Raw genomic sequence first — 17,779 nt, forward strand, 5'->3', positions numbered from 1 at the left:
TCAACAACTCTGCCAAAGTATAATTCCTTTTGTTCATCTCAAAGTTGAGTTTGAACTGCTGGAAGCTAGGGGGATGACTCTGAAGGATGATAGTAACCTGGGACTCGGGATTAATCGTCCCTCCCAAAACATCAATCTGGTTGAGGTGGCTCATCATCTCGAGGACATGGTCCCGCACAGATGTACCTTCCTTCATTATCTTCGTCATGATACTCCGAAAGGCTTGAGACTTAGCCGCTCGATTATGAGTACCAAAAAGATTTGTGAGATTTTTCATAATCTCGGTGGCAGTCGCCATGGCAGAATGCTGATGCTTGAGTACTGAAGACATAGATGCCAACATGTAGCACTTAGCCATCTCATTCGCCATATGCCACCGTTTATGCGCATCTCAAACGGCTGTTGCGGTATTTGCAACCGGGACAGGAGGCTATGGAGTAGTGAGCACAAATCTGTTCTCTTCAGCTGTGAGAACGATATCCAAATTTTGTTTCCATTCTATGTAATTATGGCCGTCGAGTTTGTTTTCTTTAAGAATTGCAGAAAGATGATTGAATGACATCTTGACGGTTTAAGTTACACTACAAAACATAATATTTATACCTTTTGTCATAAACTTATGTAAGAATATTGAGTAGCTTAACCATAAAACTTTTCAAAATCTTACAAAAGTAAAATTAAAATTTTGTACCCTCCATAAGAGGTCAATACGCATTAAAATTTTAGCAATTTTACCGATCACAACACCAACGATTAGTCCAGAGACCACATAATGGCATTGCCGTCTAATGTTGCCTAAGCACGACCATCAGATTTAGCATTACAGAATTTTATTTCTACAACACACTCTCATAACAATGCTCATATGCTGATAACAAAATCAAGTTATCTTATAAATTTTGATTGAACATCTGAAACTCGTAGTTCCTTAGGATTATTGTCCCCACATAATGGCTGGCGATAATATTAGGAACCACTTTCTAGTTCATTCTATTTATTATGTGAGAAGTCCACCCTTATGAACTTGTTGTTTCGTAGGATTGTTGTCCTCACATAATGGGTGACGATAATATTATAAACCAGCTTCATAAAATTTGGTAGACCAACCGATGGAGACCATATAGAAACTTTAAGTTCGTAATTATCGCTTAGATATTTCGGTTATGGTTTTTCATTAATTATCCTTAAGGCAGAATAAGGCTTAATTAAATTCTGTTGGTATTTAATTACCTCGATAATTAAATCGTTTATCGTCTTTAATATCTTATTTAAGGAAGTATATTAATAAGCTAAAATTTAATTCTCATTCATGTCTTCTATAAGATGTATCTAAAATAAAACAAATTATTTAAATCTTGGAAGAACATAAAAAATTAAATTTATATGAATTCCTCATTCAAAATTAGGAAGAGAATAATTATATTATTTTATGTAATCTCACATATCTATCCTAATTAGGATTCTAGATATATATAATATTTAGAAAACTATTAAATTATTCTTGTCCATATCATCTAGGATTAAATAGAATACATTTATTTCCATAGATATAGTCAATAATTAAAATATTCCTAAAAATTAGGGAAATCTTCCCAAAATATTTTATTACCATTAAATAATACAGTATTATTTTAATAATATCTTTTAATTAAAGAATTAAATAATCATTAAAATATTTTATCATCGTTATCTCGTTGATCGAGGTTGGCACGAATTGACGACGACGAAGATCCGGCGAGTTCGTCGCCGGAGTCTGACTCACGCGGCGTCTTGGCTAGCGGTGCACATTGCACGCACCAGCTCTCAGCCGTCTGGCTTGCACACCGGCTCGTCGGTGCCACGGCAGCTCTCGACCAGCGAGACGCACACGGGCGTTGCTGCACTCGGCCAGCTGCTGTCTCAGTCTCGGTATGACTCGGCTTGAGCTGCTCCCACTGCTTCGGCCAGCGTCACGCACATGGCACGTCACTCTCGGCCATCGCTGGTGTAGCGACTAGGACTACTTCGTCCTAGGGCTCGGACCTTTTTGACATCTCGGCATCTTGGTGACTCTCGGACGAGCCACCGCACCACGTCTCCACGCTCGTCTGCGCGTCACCCCGTGATCGCGAACCCTCGGCTCCCACTCATTCGACTACCCTCCTCGAATACACGTGGTATGATCTGTCTTGTCGCAAGTGCGACGGATCGCCTATCTCGGTGCAAACTTTAATTGGAATATTACGATGTAACACCCGTACTTTTTAAGTACTAAATAAAAAAAATGTCGTGAACTAGTTAAAATAAAATTTTATCGTCATGCTATGCTTCTCGTTTTTTTTGTTGGAGTTGGGAACGATGAAATTAATTAAAGTTTTTCGTGAACTTTGAATAAATAAAAAGTTATGCGAAAAAAATAAAAGTTGGGCTTCTGAATTAAATAAAGTCCAATGTTTTATTTTACAATTTGGCTTTGGGCTACTAAATTAAAAGAAATAATGGGTTGGGCCTAATTCATTCCTAGAAATTGTTGGTGCAAGCCCAAAATTCTTCCTTCTTCTTTACTCTTGGCCGATTGCCCTCACATGGAGACCCTCCATTTCCAACTCTTTCACCTTACCCTTCCACCTTCAATTCTCCCACCCAAAGAGTCACAGTTAATACATTAGCCCTTCAATCCTCTTCTCACATCACACTTCACAACAACAATAAAAAAAGAGAGAGAGATATAGCAATAGAGAGAACCGAGAGAAAGGGGAGAAGAAGAAGTTGCTTCCATTTTGTTTCAACCACAACCAAGTCCAACCATTTTGGAGGTATACTCTCTTCTCAATCCCAAAGCATGATTAAATGGTAGCTATGCATATATAATTTTCACACATCCACTTCCATAATCAATTCAAACAAATTAACAATCAACTAAGAATCAATCGAACGTCGCCGTAACTAAACAAAAACGCGAAAGAACTTAACTTTATGTTGAGAACGTAAATTGCGGGTTGATTTCGGGGTGGTTCGGAGTGTTTCCGGGGAAAAGGAAGCTGCCGGCGGCGGTGAGCGGCCGGTGACAGCAGCGGCTCCTCCCCGTGGCAGCAGCAACGCGGTGACAGCAGCGGCTCCTCCCCGTGGCAGCAGCAACGCGGCGGACAGCAGCTCTCCCCGGCGACTCCAGCAGCGACGCGACGACTCCAGCACTCCCCGGCGACTCCAGCGGTGACGCGACGACTTCTGCAGCGACCCGGCGACCCCAGCGAGCAGCACGGGACAGCAGCAGCGACAGCGAAAGTATAATGACGCTGAGCGATGCTCGGTGCAGTGGCTACCAGCGTCTCCGACGCGAAAAGAGAGGGGGCGGCGGAAATTTTAAATGAAGAAGAAGAAGAAGAGAGGAAGAGGAGAAAAGAGAGAGATAAGAAGATGAGAGAGATGTGTAAAATGGTAAAGGTAAAAGGGATTTGGGCCTTTGTCATTTGGGTCTTTTAATTTTAATTGGAGGTTTATTTAAGTTGGGCCCTCTTTTATTTCTTTTGGGGCTTCTTAATTAAAATGGAGATATAAGGTGGGGAAATAATTTGATGTTGGGGCGATAATTTAATTGTAAAGAATGATTTAATTAAATCCCGGAATATTTCGAAAGGCGAATAATATTATCCCAAGTACGAAATAAAATAAATGCGGAGGAAAAGAATTGCGATAATTTAATTATACGCTTAAATAAATTTTAAGAAATTTATTTCGACGTCATGGAAAATACGAGGAGCCAACGGAGGAAAGAATGGGCGTAAGCGGCCGACCAGCGTCGCACGCGACACCTTGGGCGACCGTCGAATAATCGAAAATGTACGAAAACCGAGAAAAGGAAATAAAAGACTTTAATTAGAGAGCATGCATTCTAAATGTTTTCGTTATTGAGATTGATGTGTACTTTAATTGTTTTTCGAAAAGGTAGTTCGCACGCTCGTTAAAGTTGGATCGAGAAGTTATAAAAGGAAATTTCTAAGCTAGGGAGGTTGGCTTTCTTACTTAAACTCTTTTATTTGCAATGATATGTATATGGTGAGATAAGAGTTGTTTAAATGTTATGTCATGCCGTATTTTATGTTTTGAATTGCCTATCTGATTGTCTACTAGGATAATGTCCTACTAGACTTGATGGTTAACGAATTCGGGTCTGACTAGGGAGTGGGTCCCTACTCAGACTAGTGCACTGATGGGGATCGTGAGCCGTCCTTTTGGTCGGCCGGTCCAGTGATCGAGTTTGTGGCCACATTCTCGTTTGATGGTTCAGATATGGTACATGATGGAGGATGTTGATGATATTTGTCTGCGCAGACACCTTTTTATGGAAATGATTTTAGTGTTTCTAGGCATTTTTTAAGTAAAACCCGAGTTTCACTCAACGGTGGCTTGACATAACTTTATTGATTAAATGTATTTCGGGCATGAGTTCACTGGGTGCATCAAGTACTCAGCCCCTGCATATGTTTTCCCTATGTGCAGGTTGAGCGTGAACGGGGGACGGAGGATGTTGAGCATTGGACAGAGACCATATTCAATAAATGTTCCGGTTGCTATTGTGTCTTCATACATAACAGTAGTTAACTCTCAAATGCTTCCGCTATGCCAAGTTGTAAAACTCTCATGTTTTTTTTTTCATGTTGGAATGTTTTTTTTCCTACGAACGTTGTTGCTTCGTGATTCCAAACTATAATTTGGTATAAAGTTTCATCTTTTGAGCTACATGTCGTACCCCTTGATTGTTTCCCCCTTTTCCCCGCTTCTTATTTCTCCCATTAGTCGCGATCCACCGTGTTTTCTATCCTTAGGAAGTGCGGTCGTGACATTTGAGCAGCCACCACATAAGTAATATTGAACTCTCCCCATCTAGATCCGAAATTACAAGTAATTCGGGTTTCCGTTTTAACTTATATTTCCCGCACATAAGATATAAATGTCCATTAATTAATTAATGTTTGCTATAGACTTAATTAATTAACTTCTTATTCATTCCAAGAATGGACTTAGCATGAAACACTTATTTATTATTCATAGAGTAATCAAACTCCAACTAGCTAGGTTCCGAATAATAAAACCTTATTTCGCGCTCCTCTTGAGGACATTATCAAATGATACTCACATCGCGCACGATTCAACATAATAGCAATCCTAGCACCGCTAGATATTATTCACCACTACCCAATATATTAGGATTATTAGGTTGCGAAAAACTCACACCATTTGATAAGTCAAAGCAGTGCATAATCAATACCGTATGCTCAATGCTAACATACATTGATTAAGAAATAAACATTTATCAAGACCTCGTCTTTCAGTTGATAGCATAAAAACTCGTCTCGCTGTTAGATCCGTTCAATACTTTACCACATCAATGTCATCTTATTTCAGTAAGGCTTAGAAATATGCGGACTGACATTGCAACCTTTCATGATGGGTAGTCTATTTCTATCTGGGTTTTGAAATTCTCCTTTTTCTTTATTTAGAACTAACCGTGTTACCTTAAAGTGGACGTCGCCCACAACCGGTCTACTAAAACAAAGACTTAGACTTTGTTAAGTTACTTATACATTTAAATATGCAATAAACATCCATTAAATGTAAAACATAATAACATTATGACAAAAATCATATGTTTTATTCCTTGGAAAATAAAATAAGAGTTTTACAGTATTCAATCACTTGAAAGGTTATTTCTAGTATACAAACTCTAACATAACACTCACGTCGATGCTTTCAAGAGCTCAACAAATGCGTTCAAAAGCTTGATTGCAATGACGGCTTTGCGCAGTGCTGGAAGATGTTGTCACCCAATTCGTGAGTAACCTTAGACGTATGCCCAACTCCTAGATTAACCCCAGACATGCGCCCAACTATTTAAGAGACTTCTTGTGAGATTACGAGCAATGCCTCAACAACTATGTCAATAGCCCAATCGTTTATATCCGACGCCAAATTCAAATTTTGCAGTGAGAGACAAAAGATAAATTTGTGAAATGAGGAATGAGTTTTGATGTGTGGGAGGGTGGGTATTTATAGAATTTGATTTTTTAAAAATAAAAATAAATCCCTACCCACCCCCAACCCCCCCCCTTTCCGTTGTGGCAGGCTGCCACAACGGGTGTCGCGAGTGGCCGAGCCTTTCCCGGTGACCAACGCCTTCCACGGCCTTACGTCGGTCCCTGCCCATGCCCGACCCACCACCTACAGTAGGATTGACGCGCGACGTGAGTCCTCCCAAAACGCACATGGTAAATGGCTTAAAGACAATTACTCTTGTGATAGCAGCAGTTCATGATATGTATAAATCTATTCATATGAAGGGGTGGCAAAATGGGTAGCGGGTAACGGGTAATTCCCATTTCAACCCGATACCCGCCGGGTATTGGGTACCTGTTACCCGGCGATAACGGGAAACGGGGCAGGGTCGGGTAGTATGTTTTAGAGTTTTGCAGGTAGCGGGTATACCGTTAGTCCTGATAATACCCGATATTATTAGTATTAGCTATATACAATCTTTTAATACTCTATGGAATCTAAGTGTTTTAAGAGATCTTTTGAAACATTTTTATATTCCAACAAATATTTAGTTGAAAACTCATTGGAACTAGCTATAGAGTTTCCCCTCACTTTTATTCCTAATCTATTCAAACTTACCATCGAAATTAATAAAGTAATTTAATTGCTATTAGGGTTTTCAAATTTTCTATTTAGTTAATTAGTAGTAACAAATATTTTATGTCCCATAAATTTATCTTCTTATAAATTAATTTTCGGGTTCGGTACAAGTACCCGCAATGTCAGGCACAGGAACCCAACACGGGTATCGGGTAATCCCGATATGTTGTAGGACGGGTATTGGGACAATAAATTTTGGCTGAAATCGGGTACGGGTTACCTGCATCTACCCCGTTTCACCACCCCTACATAATCTATTACTTGAAAGGGAAATCCTAAGCTCTAGCTACAAACTTTCAGTGTCACATCAAATCTAGCAACCAATGATTTAGATTGATCACAATCTAACGAAAGAAGGGAAACTTTTTATATTAGTAGAATGAAACTAACAATGATATCATATCACGATTTTCCTTTTTCTCATAAGAGCATTCCAAACCTAATTCTTGAGTCAGATATACTGAAATACCAAATTACCAATGTTAAAATACCTACCCTACAAATCAACAGCAGATAGCATAACCTTGTGGTCTTCAATTTGAGAAATGCTAAAATAGTTGAAACCTGTACCATTATCTAATTTGTTTTAGAGTTACAACTCTCAAACATGAGAAAACTCAAACTCCCAAAAAGGCGAGAAAACTCGAACTACCAACCTATTTTTGGAAGAAAAACGTTTTACCAATAGCGATACAATAAAACTGCAACTTACTGACTTTGATATACACCTCGAAGTTCTAACCCATTGTTTCAAAGAAAAACGTCTTACTAACTGAAGTACACTGAAAACTGCAATTCCGATATATAGTATTACATCAGTGTGTAAAAATAAACATTCATGACTACCTCGTCCTCGTTCGTACTCAACAATACGATTCCCAAAGTGCGAACACAATTTAAAAGCAGCCTAGCTACTGCAGAGCTTTGGAGATCACCACTCACCTTGAAATTTTGCTAGCAATGACAGTGATGTGCAACTTTTCTAGTAGTCACTTAACAAGAAAACAACACGGGGGTGAAAAATGAGAAGGAATGCACCTTCATTTTGAAGCTCTTTTCCCGAGCTCAACGAGCATAGTCAATAAAGCTTCACACATTTCGCAAGCATCGGGCTCAGTGGGCTCTTTCTTCCATGAAGAGTACACCATCCAGGAATGGTCGAGCTTCTTATCGGGCTTGACCACAACAGAACCAGGGACTTCAGCATCGCGACATGTCACGAGGCCATCGCTCTTCTCTCCATATCTTAGTTGCAGGTGGAGTGCTGTGATAGCCATGGCAGCGGAAACTGGGACTATGACGGGCACCTTCCGTGCTGCAAAGATGGCATCATCGTCTGCATCCTCATTTAAAATTCGAGGTAGCCAGGGGAGTTCTGCATGTGCAATGTGCGACATGGTGGCAAGCACACCGGGCGCCACACTTGCTTCGGAGTGGAACGAGATGAGAGGAATATTATCGGGAAGCTTGTGTTTACGGATAAATTCCTTTCGCTTCTCATAGGTGAGATCCTCAAGTGCTCTTATATCACCCTTGACAAAAGAATAACCATAACCATTATTCAGTTATCTTGATCTCAAAACCAAGTATACAGAAAACAGACCATGAAATCACATCTGAAACTTCAGAGAGAATTATCACACGGCACAAATATATATTGCAAATGCACAATCAAACACCTCAAACTAGAGAAGCAGATAATCAGCATGCCTTTTCTGAAATGTATAAACAAAGCAGTTGAATGGATTATACAGTTGGCATGCAATGATATTTACACTTGAAATAAAAAAACATCAGCCAAGGTTAGAGGTACTATCTTTCATAGTCTCTTCCATTTCAGACAATCCCCAAGATTTTGAAGCTCATTCAAATATTTGAGAGAAACGAGTAGCATAAGAGAGCATATTAACAGCTAGATTAAAATGACTTCTACACATACACGGAAGAAGGATTCCAAAAATATTATTTGTTCAAACGACAGTTTTCACAAAAATAAATCAATTGAAAAAAATGTAAACTATAGAATGTAACATCCATCATATGCTTTGATGAGTATATTCCCCTTGTCTAAAAAATAATTATCATTTTTAGTGTTTATAAGCAGCCTTTATTTTTACATGGCCTTTTTGTGATCTGAGAGAATACCAAATGATGATAACATTAATTGTCCCTTCACTTCCTTCTTTTTTCCTTCTCCTTGATGAAAACATACGTATGTAGTACATAGAATCAAAGAAAATTTTTCCATCTTATTCTCAAAATTTTGATAAAGGAGTATGAAATTGAGTGTAACATATAATACGTTTGCTATTAGTGTTTTGAAGAATGCGAGACATCATGAACCAGCACTATGTGGAAGGTAAAGAGAACAAGAAGACCAAAAGAACAGGTAAAAATGAAGAATGTTTAATAATAACCGAAGCACAAAATTAACAACGCATATGAAGCAAAACATTCGGCCTAAGTGCTATTTGCACCAGTATGATCAAGGGGGAAATCCTAGACATGTTATCTAGAAGTGAGAAACCTCTTTCATTAGCCAGGTCATACAAAGGCAAACAAAAACCCGTAGGCCAATTAACAAACAAACATGTAATAATGAACAGAATAAGAAGAAATATTAACAATAACATGATCTTAGGGGCTTTTTGGTAAACTCAATCTTTATTTACAAATTGAAATGCTACAGATTATAGTTTCAAGGTCATGTCACAGAATAACAATAAACATCATACATCACTCAAGTAGTTATAAGAGGAACGAATATCTAACAGACTTTAAGAATGAAACATTCTAGAGTCAAATACAGAAGAGAACCAACTTGGTGATTCTTTTTTCTCCCCAGTTTATTTTCTTGTACGGAATCAAAGATAGACCAGAATACAAAATGCAGTACATGAGAAAATTCATATCAAGGAATGTACAAGCACTACAAAGTAGTCATTTTAACTATGTCCATAATTCAGCATTTTTCAAGCCTTTCTCAAGTAATAGTCATTCATGAAACCATTCAAGACAATGAGACCATTCTAGACTACGGAAATCATCTAGAGTGAATTGAATCAATTGATACAGTATAATTTGACTTGTCTACAGTATATTATAGTAGCTATGTTTTGTTTTAATAAATGCTCTATATATATTTGTGGTTTTCAAGCTATTGTATACAGTGTTGTCAAAAACGCGCCCAGGGCGCGCTCGGGGCGCGGGTCGCCATGATCGAGGCCGGCTTCGCACCAACATGGGTGAGCCGAGCGAGATACGTGGGCGCCATCGGGGCGCGGTCTGGGCGGTCGGGGCGACTAGAGCGACTGCTGGGGCGACGATGGCCGTGAATCTGTTTTGTATAGAGGGAGGAGAAATATGACTTGTTAACCTTTTTTAATACTAGTACTTTTAATATGGAGTAATCTTTTGTTAAAATCGAGGCATTCCACCGCCTCTTTGCCCATTATATCATTCCAGCTTTTTTACTTTTCCTCTTTTCTATACTTCAACTTTTAACTTTTCCTCCTTTCTATACTGCTATTAATTTATTATTTCTTCCAATCTTTCATCTTTTTCCAAAATGACTATTATAAAATCCATTAATTAAATATTATAATAAGTAAATTGATTATAATTCCTCCAATAATTCTTTTCTACCCAATGTCAAAATTGAACTTTAAAAATATTTTTTTCCAGTTATGTAAATATTAGTATTTATACTATCGTGAATTATCTTTAATCATTATTATTACTAATATATAAATAATAAATAATTTTGCGCCCCGATTCGTGGGTCCCTCGCCCCGGCACCCCATCGCCCCGCGACCCGGGGTCCAGCCTCATCGCCCCGGACCAACCTGCACCCTAACAACACTGATTGTATAGCATAACAGAATGCATGATTCAAAATACCATGCCAGTGAGTCCACCATAAGTGGAGTAGCCAATGCAAACAGACAAGCTCTCAGTGTCACTGGTTCATATTGCATAAGTATTAAGTCTCCAACACATGAACGTTAACATTTTTACATAAGAAAGAGAGTGTCACCTTAATCAGTTTGCAAATCAGAAACTCCATGATCCTCCGAGTTTCCTTGTCAGCAACCTGACCTTCACGAAGAATATCAGAAGCTATGGGTGTTCCTCCATAGGGACTCTGTACAAGTGCCAATCCTGCAACTTTATCTCTCAACTCTTGCGAATAAATAGACAAGGCAGCTGCAGCATCAACTCCGCCCTTGCTGTGGCCAAGCAACATCACACGTTTACCAGATCCCCAGTATAACTCCTCTATGTATTGCTTCAATTCCCAAGCATTGTGCTCCACCGATGCCTAAGTTGGGGTATTAAAACAAATATAAAAAAGAGTTGTCACGTATCAAATAATGAGATTACAAATTTAATTCCACTAAAAAATCAGTTACAAGTTCTGAAGTAAAACAAAAAAGAAAAAAATAAATAAAAAGCTGCATTACCTCACTGTGAATTTTAGCAATATGGCAAGCAAGACCCATCTTTGAGAAAAACCTCTTGGTGCTGACAAAATACAAGGGACCATGATTGCTGAAAAGTCCTGACTCATTTCACAAAATTCAAATGTTGAACAAATTGGACCACGACATATATTAACCAACATATATTAACCTATTGGTGAGGGTGCTTGGTGATTTGAAAGGAATTGGATAAAGGCAGATAGTGGTAGGACATGAGAATGGGTAGGTTTTTAAAACCCCATTGAATTGGGGGTATCAATCCTCTATACCAAGCACCCTAAATTATAATAAACAGAAAAAAGGTCTTTAAGAAACCATAATTTGTCAAACCTGGAATCAGCAGGTAGACAAAAGAATCCGGCAGTTTGTGCACCCCATTCCTGACAACAATACATACACAGATACATGTGATCTGGTTGTAGCTCTGCCAAGTTGAAAATACAAGGACAAAATCTCATAAACCATCAATAGATTGAAAATTAAAATGACATGATGCACTGACCTCTTTATTTTATTCAAAGGAAGGGGATATTAAGAACGGAGGTGCAATTTTATTAGAAGTGAATACTAATCAGGAAGATGGTTCACGCTTACTTATGTTTTCATATTGCCTTAAGTGCCTCATTATTTCAAAACAAAATTGGTCAGCATCAAATGGACTCTTCATCAGAAAAGTGTAATAGGGCATATGTTGCATCAACAACAGTGGTATCAACTGGTGCAGTGGTGCTACTAACCAGAAATATTCATAAATAAGTTACAACTCTTATCGATGTTCACTACCAATAGAGCTTCAGCAATACCTTCTACACAGCATCTTAAACAAATGCAGCATTGGCCTCAATCTAATGACTCGACTCTTCAAATGTTCATATTATGATAAATAAATAAATAAATAAGGTGAAAATGTGATCCTAAACTAGTAGAAACAAAATAAGTCATACAATGAAACAGTTTTGTTACAACAATACTCATATCTATTATAGAGAAAGACAGTCAACAATTCATCAGCCTTGTCAAATTTATTAGAAAATTCTAATTATTCAGACATTTTTAATCTTTCAAATTTGGTAATTATGGACGGTACTAACTGCTTTGGTTTTGGCTGAAAAAGCTGTTTAAAATATACCCGACTAGCGAAAAACTCAAAATGATCCATATGCTGATATAAGTATGATACATGTTTTACTCCTTAAGAATTATTTACCATGACCACATCTCTTGCAATATATATCTTCTGTGCGGCTATATGGTATTTGTCGAACTTGACATGAAACACATTAAATATCATAAAAACCCAGCAATGGATTCTTTAAGGAGAAATTTTAAGTAATCAAGATTCAAGTAGTACAAGGACATGGGATTTGGCATAGTAACAATTATCTCAGAAGTCAGAACATATCTTTTCAAATTACTCCAAATGGGTAAGACTAATTATGTTCCTGCTTTCAAACTTAAGTGAGAACTCAGGGGCATTTTAATTGTATTAATTAAAAAAAAGAATAACGGAAAAATCAAACCATATCAAGGTAAAATTATTTTGAACTTCATAATGTGGTACCTAGTTTCTTGTAACAGCTCTAGGAATCTAGCTGATCCATCCTCAACTGGAGCCATTTCAGGAGATGCTTGTAACCACCCAATGTCATCTGAAGACCCATTCAAAGTTCTCAGAACTCGAGATACAATACTGGAAAATCGCAGAATGAAGGTCACAAACAGCCCAAGATCAAATACAACTATAACAATTAAAGGGAATACTTCCCTACAACTACAACTACAACTAAAGAAGTATTTTTCAAACAAACAAAAAATAATTTCCTTTCACCTCTGCAGACGAGCATGAACACATCCCTTATGATAACCTATACATCTCCATGTTTCTATTGCTGCTCTCCAAGCAAATTCAAAGAAAGAGATAGGGAGCGTCAACCTACAAACAGAAATAGGCAGTTAACTGTAAATTCATCGAATATCAGATTGAAAATGTTAAACAATCTCATGATCAGACTTAGATCCAACTCTGTCATGTACTGGTTGTGAGCAATGTCATTCACTAAGGACTCAATAAAGAAAGCATTGTAGCAGTAGCTTTACCCTTTAAAAACGAAGTGGACACCCCTAGAGTAATTTCTATAAACAATTTCTGATCCTGAATTGATTAATGATAGATCCTCCAGATATATGGCATCTCTGTCAAGAAAGCCTAAGCTTGTACTGCAGTTACAATCTCTTGATGAAGATGCATATTCAAGAGCCAAATTTTGTTTACCGGTGCAGGTTCCAATTGCTGGTTGTTTGCAACAAGAATTGATCTCTGAATCTCTTAACAATCGAATCACATCCCTCAACACAAGATCTTCTGCAAGTACAGAGTTAGAAGAAACAACAAGTTGAAGTGAGAAATTAGACAAAGCTGCATGTAACTGCAATGTTGACAAGGAAATTATCTTAACAATTATGAGCAAACAATTATAATGCTAAATACAACTTACCAATAAATTCAATTACTCGGCGTGTTATACAAGAAGTTAAGCTTAAGAGGCGAGAAAAAATGTCATCCATTTCAGTACAGTAATAACAACAAATTTCTAAGAGAATTTGGTTTGCCATGGCCCCAGAAGTTCTGAAAGACTAGGATAGGACCTGCAAATAAGTCTCATATTAGACAGTACATGCGGTGACACCTTCCATTAACAGCTTGTGGGTCTTCCCACATCTTGTAACTTTTTTTCTTTTTTTATCCAAAAAGTTTTAAAGGTGTAAATGGAACCTCCTCTTTGACTATATATGATTTGGAGAGGTGCTAACTTTTTTCACACCACAATGCAAATTTTGTAGTATAGCCTAAGATCTATAAACACCTATTGACATTTCCCCAAAACAAGACAGTTTCCTATCAACAGGCAACAGGTCAAATGGAGCCGTCAATGCATGTGTTACTAACCCATTCCACACTCTCCTCAATCAGTTAATCTGATTAATACTAATATGTATCAATTAAAATTACAATGAAGGACAACAAGTCACAATTCTTTTCTTATTTACTAAGGTTCTTAGCTATGGAAGCCAACTAAACTCTAAATAATACCTTCAACATCATCAAATATGGGGTATCATTCAATGGCAAAAAATGTATACGAGCTAATTGAAAATGAATATTTTAGCAGTGAGTCAAAAGAACATCAATTGCTCAATAACATCAAAAGCCTAGACCTAATTAATCATAATTGCCCTATAGATATTCGGATCGCAAATACGCAATAACAGTTCAATTATTTCAGATCCCACATTTCATCGATCAGCAATTGTGCGACAAAAAGAGGCCATATGAGAGGCGGTACTTACTTGAAGCTGTTGAAAAATGCAGGTAAAATGGACGGTTATTCCCAAATCTGCAACGCCATGAACACGAGCTTGTTCACCAAAGAATTTATACAGACAGATGTGTGTGTGAGAATCGCATTAAAGAAGGCATCCTTAATTCCAATAAAGAATAAAACTTTATTCATGAAATGATAAGAATTCACATTTAATATGGAGAAAAACAGAATACATTATTGATTTTATAATGAAAAAATTGAATTTCTTTGATCATTCAAATCCGAATCCAGAAAATAAATGGATTGGTTACAAAACTTGATGCTTTGAAAAGCCCACCAAAAAATTGAATCAATTGGCGCACCAAAAAGAAGAAACTTTTTCCAGCTTTAATTATGCGAGAGGTTGCAGTAACTGTAAAAGGGAAAAAGAGAAAAGAAAAAATGGAAATGGGGAATTTGAAGCATAATGAATTAGATTGGGTGAATCGATGTACACGCGTCTGGATAGAGATGAGTGTTAGCAAAGTCAGCAGCGTAAGGTCATAAATTGGAGCCTCCATGAAAAGCGGGAGTTAGTAAGATTGCTTCCTTTTAAGGCAACGTTTCTAGCTCAAAACATTCATTGCATTTTTCGCTCCACTAAGATTTAGGGTCTTTTTTGATTAAATAAAGTAGGGCTTAAATTACTAAAAAAATTGGTATTCAATTTTGGTAAGAATGTAGACTGTGAAATTAATGATATAGCACATGCATCTCTAAAATTAGTGATATGGTTAAACTTATAGGGGCTAGACATATACTTCCACCGTGATAAGGTAATAGGAGTCATTTTTCTTTGCACTCTTTTAAACAAAAAACTATATATACTTAAAGTCGAGAAAAAGTAATGTAAGAGAGAATGATAGATAATTTCTTCTTTATACTATTCTCTCTCCTACATTACTCACTCTCAACTTTAACTACTTTTTTCGTTCCATTGAAGATGACCTAATTTTCTTTTTAGTTTATTACAATCAAGATGACTCATTATTAAAAATGGAAACACATTTATCTCTATTTTGTTCTTCCTTTCTTACTTTTCTCTCTCAATTTAGCACTTAGAATAAAGTTGCATAACCGCCCAAGAAAGAGATCATTTTCTTTGGGACGGAATGAGTATTTATTACTCCCTCCGTCCCCCAATTTGAGTCACTCTTTGACTCGGCACGAGTTTTAAGGAAAAGTTTGAATGTGTGGTGTAATAAATGGAGTTAGGTAGTGAAATGTGGGGCCCCTTTGACTTTTTGTGTAATAAAGGGTAATTTTGATGTCCAAAAATGATAAGTGGGAAGAGTGACTCTTATTCGGGGACGGCCCGGAATGGAAAAGAGTGACTCAAATTGGGGGACGGAGGGAGTATATTTTTTTAAAAAACGAGTGCAAAAACTACGACTCAACTACCTTAGGCATTGAGGGAAGTATTATAATTGATGACGTGAATCACAAATAGGGTGTGCATTCGGGTTTCGCTTCTGTTTTTTTGTCAAAACCGAACCAAAACCAAAAAATCGAATTTAGTTCAAAATCCAAACCGAACCGAACCCGAAAAACCGAAAAACCGAAAACCGAACTTAAAAAACCGAAAAACCCGAAAAATAAATATAATATTAATATATATATATATATATGTGTGTGTGTGTGTAATTTATTTTATTTTATATATACTAATAGAATATTTATATATAATATAAAATGAACCAAAACCAAAAAATCGAATTTAGTTCAAAATCCAAACCGAACCGAACCCGAAAAACCGAAAAAACCGAAAACCGAACTTAAAAAACCGAAAAACCCGAAAAATAAATATAATATTAATATATATATATATGTGTGTGTGTAATTTGTTTTATTTTATATATACTAATAGAATATTCATATATAATATAAAATTAATAATACATATAATATATATAATATAGTAGAATTTATTAAAAGAATATACTATATATTATATATAATAGAATATATATAATCCGGTTATTCGGCTTTCCAGTTTTTTTCTTCGCCCGAACCGAACCGAAAAACCAAAATTTTTGTATTTTCAAAATCAAACCGAACCGAAAAACCGATATAACAGAACCAAATTTCAAAATTTCGGTTTGGTTCGCTTCGAATATTCGGTTTCCGGTTTTTTTGCTCACCCCTAATCACAAAGGTTAAACTTAAATAGGATCCAACCATGTATTAATTGTGAGACAAAACAATGTCGCTTTGATTGTGTAAAAGTTCTCAAGAAATCAATTTCTCCAATTTCGGCCACATTCTATCCCTTTTGAGAGACATGCATGGAAGATGTCTTCTTTGCAGATTGCAGCGACCAACCAAGACCTTCCATTCACTTTTAAAATTTGAAAGAGATTAGCAAATCTCCATGAAGATTGTAAACACAAACACATAATAGAATATAGGATTAAGATAAAATCAGAAATTAGTCTACATTATATTTAGGATCTATATTTTTGTTGATGCACATTTGCATTACATATATTTTCAAAATATCATTTGCGGTCTCTATACTGCTACCTTATGTGCACTTCAAGGTTCTATTAATTTTTTCCCATTTTTTCAAACAAACTCGCCCCAGGAGAATATATTTACATTCGATTTGCATAATTTAAATTTAAGAAAAAATTGCTAGCATTGCGTACAAAGAAACGCTTCTAACAAAATCTACAACTATGCTGACGAGTCTCAGCTCTAACTAACTCACAGCTAATAGAAACGTGTTTCTTTTAGTGAAGAACGTCTTATCCAAATTAGTTGCAACTGTTTGAGTGTTATATCCAAACAATGTCGCTTTGATTGAATAGATTAATAAAAAAATGTTAAACGTTCATATATTTAATTACATAGAAATAACTTTTTTAATGTAGTCAATTTCTCTAAGAATAAAGTGATTTTATACGTTTGATATGATGTTCCATGTTGTCACGGTAAAGGTAATTTTTTGAGTGAATGCATGTGCCTAGCATTATGCATCAATAACAAATATAGGGTTAATTACCTATAAAATCACGAAATTTGATCAAATTCTAGTTTTTCCCATACCTTTCAAAACTAGAATGACATAAATTCTCAATTGTCCCATTTAACTAAATTTGCTTTATTTTATTTTTTGTTTTAGTTTCTTACATTGAATTCGACAACCTTGGCCAGGTTAAAATTAAGGTTTTCAAATCTCGTACTCCTTCCGTCCCATGATCCACTTTCCTTTTTAATTTGTCTCATCTAAGATGACTTATTACTAAAAATAAAAACTTCTTT

At 36.5% G+C, this 17,779-nt stretch overlaps 1 protein-coding gene across 2 annotated transcripts; it reads right to left on the minus strand.

Annotated features, from left to right (window-relative positions):
• Positions 1-7,407: 7,407 nt before the first annotated feature.
• Positions 7,408-15,075, minus strand: LOC121779765. Of its 2 annotated transcripts, none has more exons than XM_042177175.1 (10): positions 14,814-15,075; positions 14,502-14,548; positions 13,649-13,799; positions 13,251-13,515; positions 12,982-13,086; positions 12,715-12,843; positions 11,484-11,533; positions 11,136-11,233; positions 10,709-10,993; positions 7,408-8,204 (listed from the first exon to the last, which is right to left on the minus strand). In XM_042177175.1, the coding sequence occupies exons 3-10, from the start codon at positions 13,764-13,766 to the stop codon at positions 7,713-7,715; spliced, it is 1,542 nt and encodes a 513-aa protein (XP_042033109.1). In that variant the 5' UTR covers positions 13,767-13,799; positions 14,502-14,548; positions 14,814-15,075; the 3' UTR covers positions 7,408-7,712. The 2 variants fall into 2 exon arrangements, with proteins under 2 accessions (XP_042033109.1, XP_042033110.1); XM_042177176.1 differs by having other exon boundaries at positions 13,251-13,359; positions 13,426-13,515; positions 14,502-15,075.
• Positions 15,076-17,779: the final 2,704 nt, after the last annotated feature.

The sequence above is a fragment of the Salvia splendens genome, chromosome 19, assembly GCF_004379255.2.
Source record: "Salvia splendens isolate huo1 chromosome 19, SspV2, whole genome shotgun sequence".
In the NCBI taxonomy this organism is placed as follows: Eukaryota; Viridiplantae; Streptophyta; class Magnoliopsida; order Lamiales; family Lamiaceae; genus Salvia; species Salvia splendens.

Coding starts and splice junctions, on each gene's coding strand:
- LOC121779765 (XM_042177175.1), bottom strand. CDS start 13,766: ATGGCAAACCAAATTCTCTTAGAAATTTGTTGTTATTACTGTACTGAA. Junction 13,516..13,648: donor CCGAGTAATTGAATTTATTG/GTAAGTTGTATT, acceptor CTGTACTTGCAG/AAGATCTTGTGTTGAGGGAT. Junction 11,534..12,714: donor GAGCTGTTACAAGAAACTAG/GTACCACATTAT, acceptor TATTGTTGTCAG/GAATGGGGTGCACAAACTGC.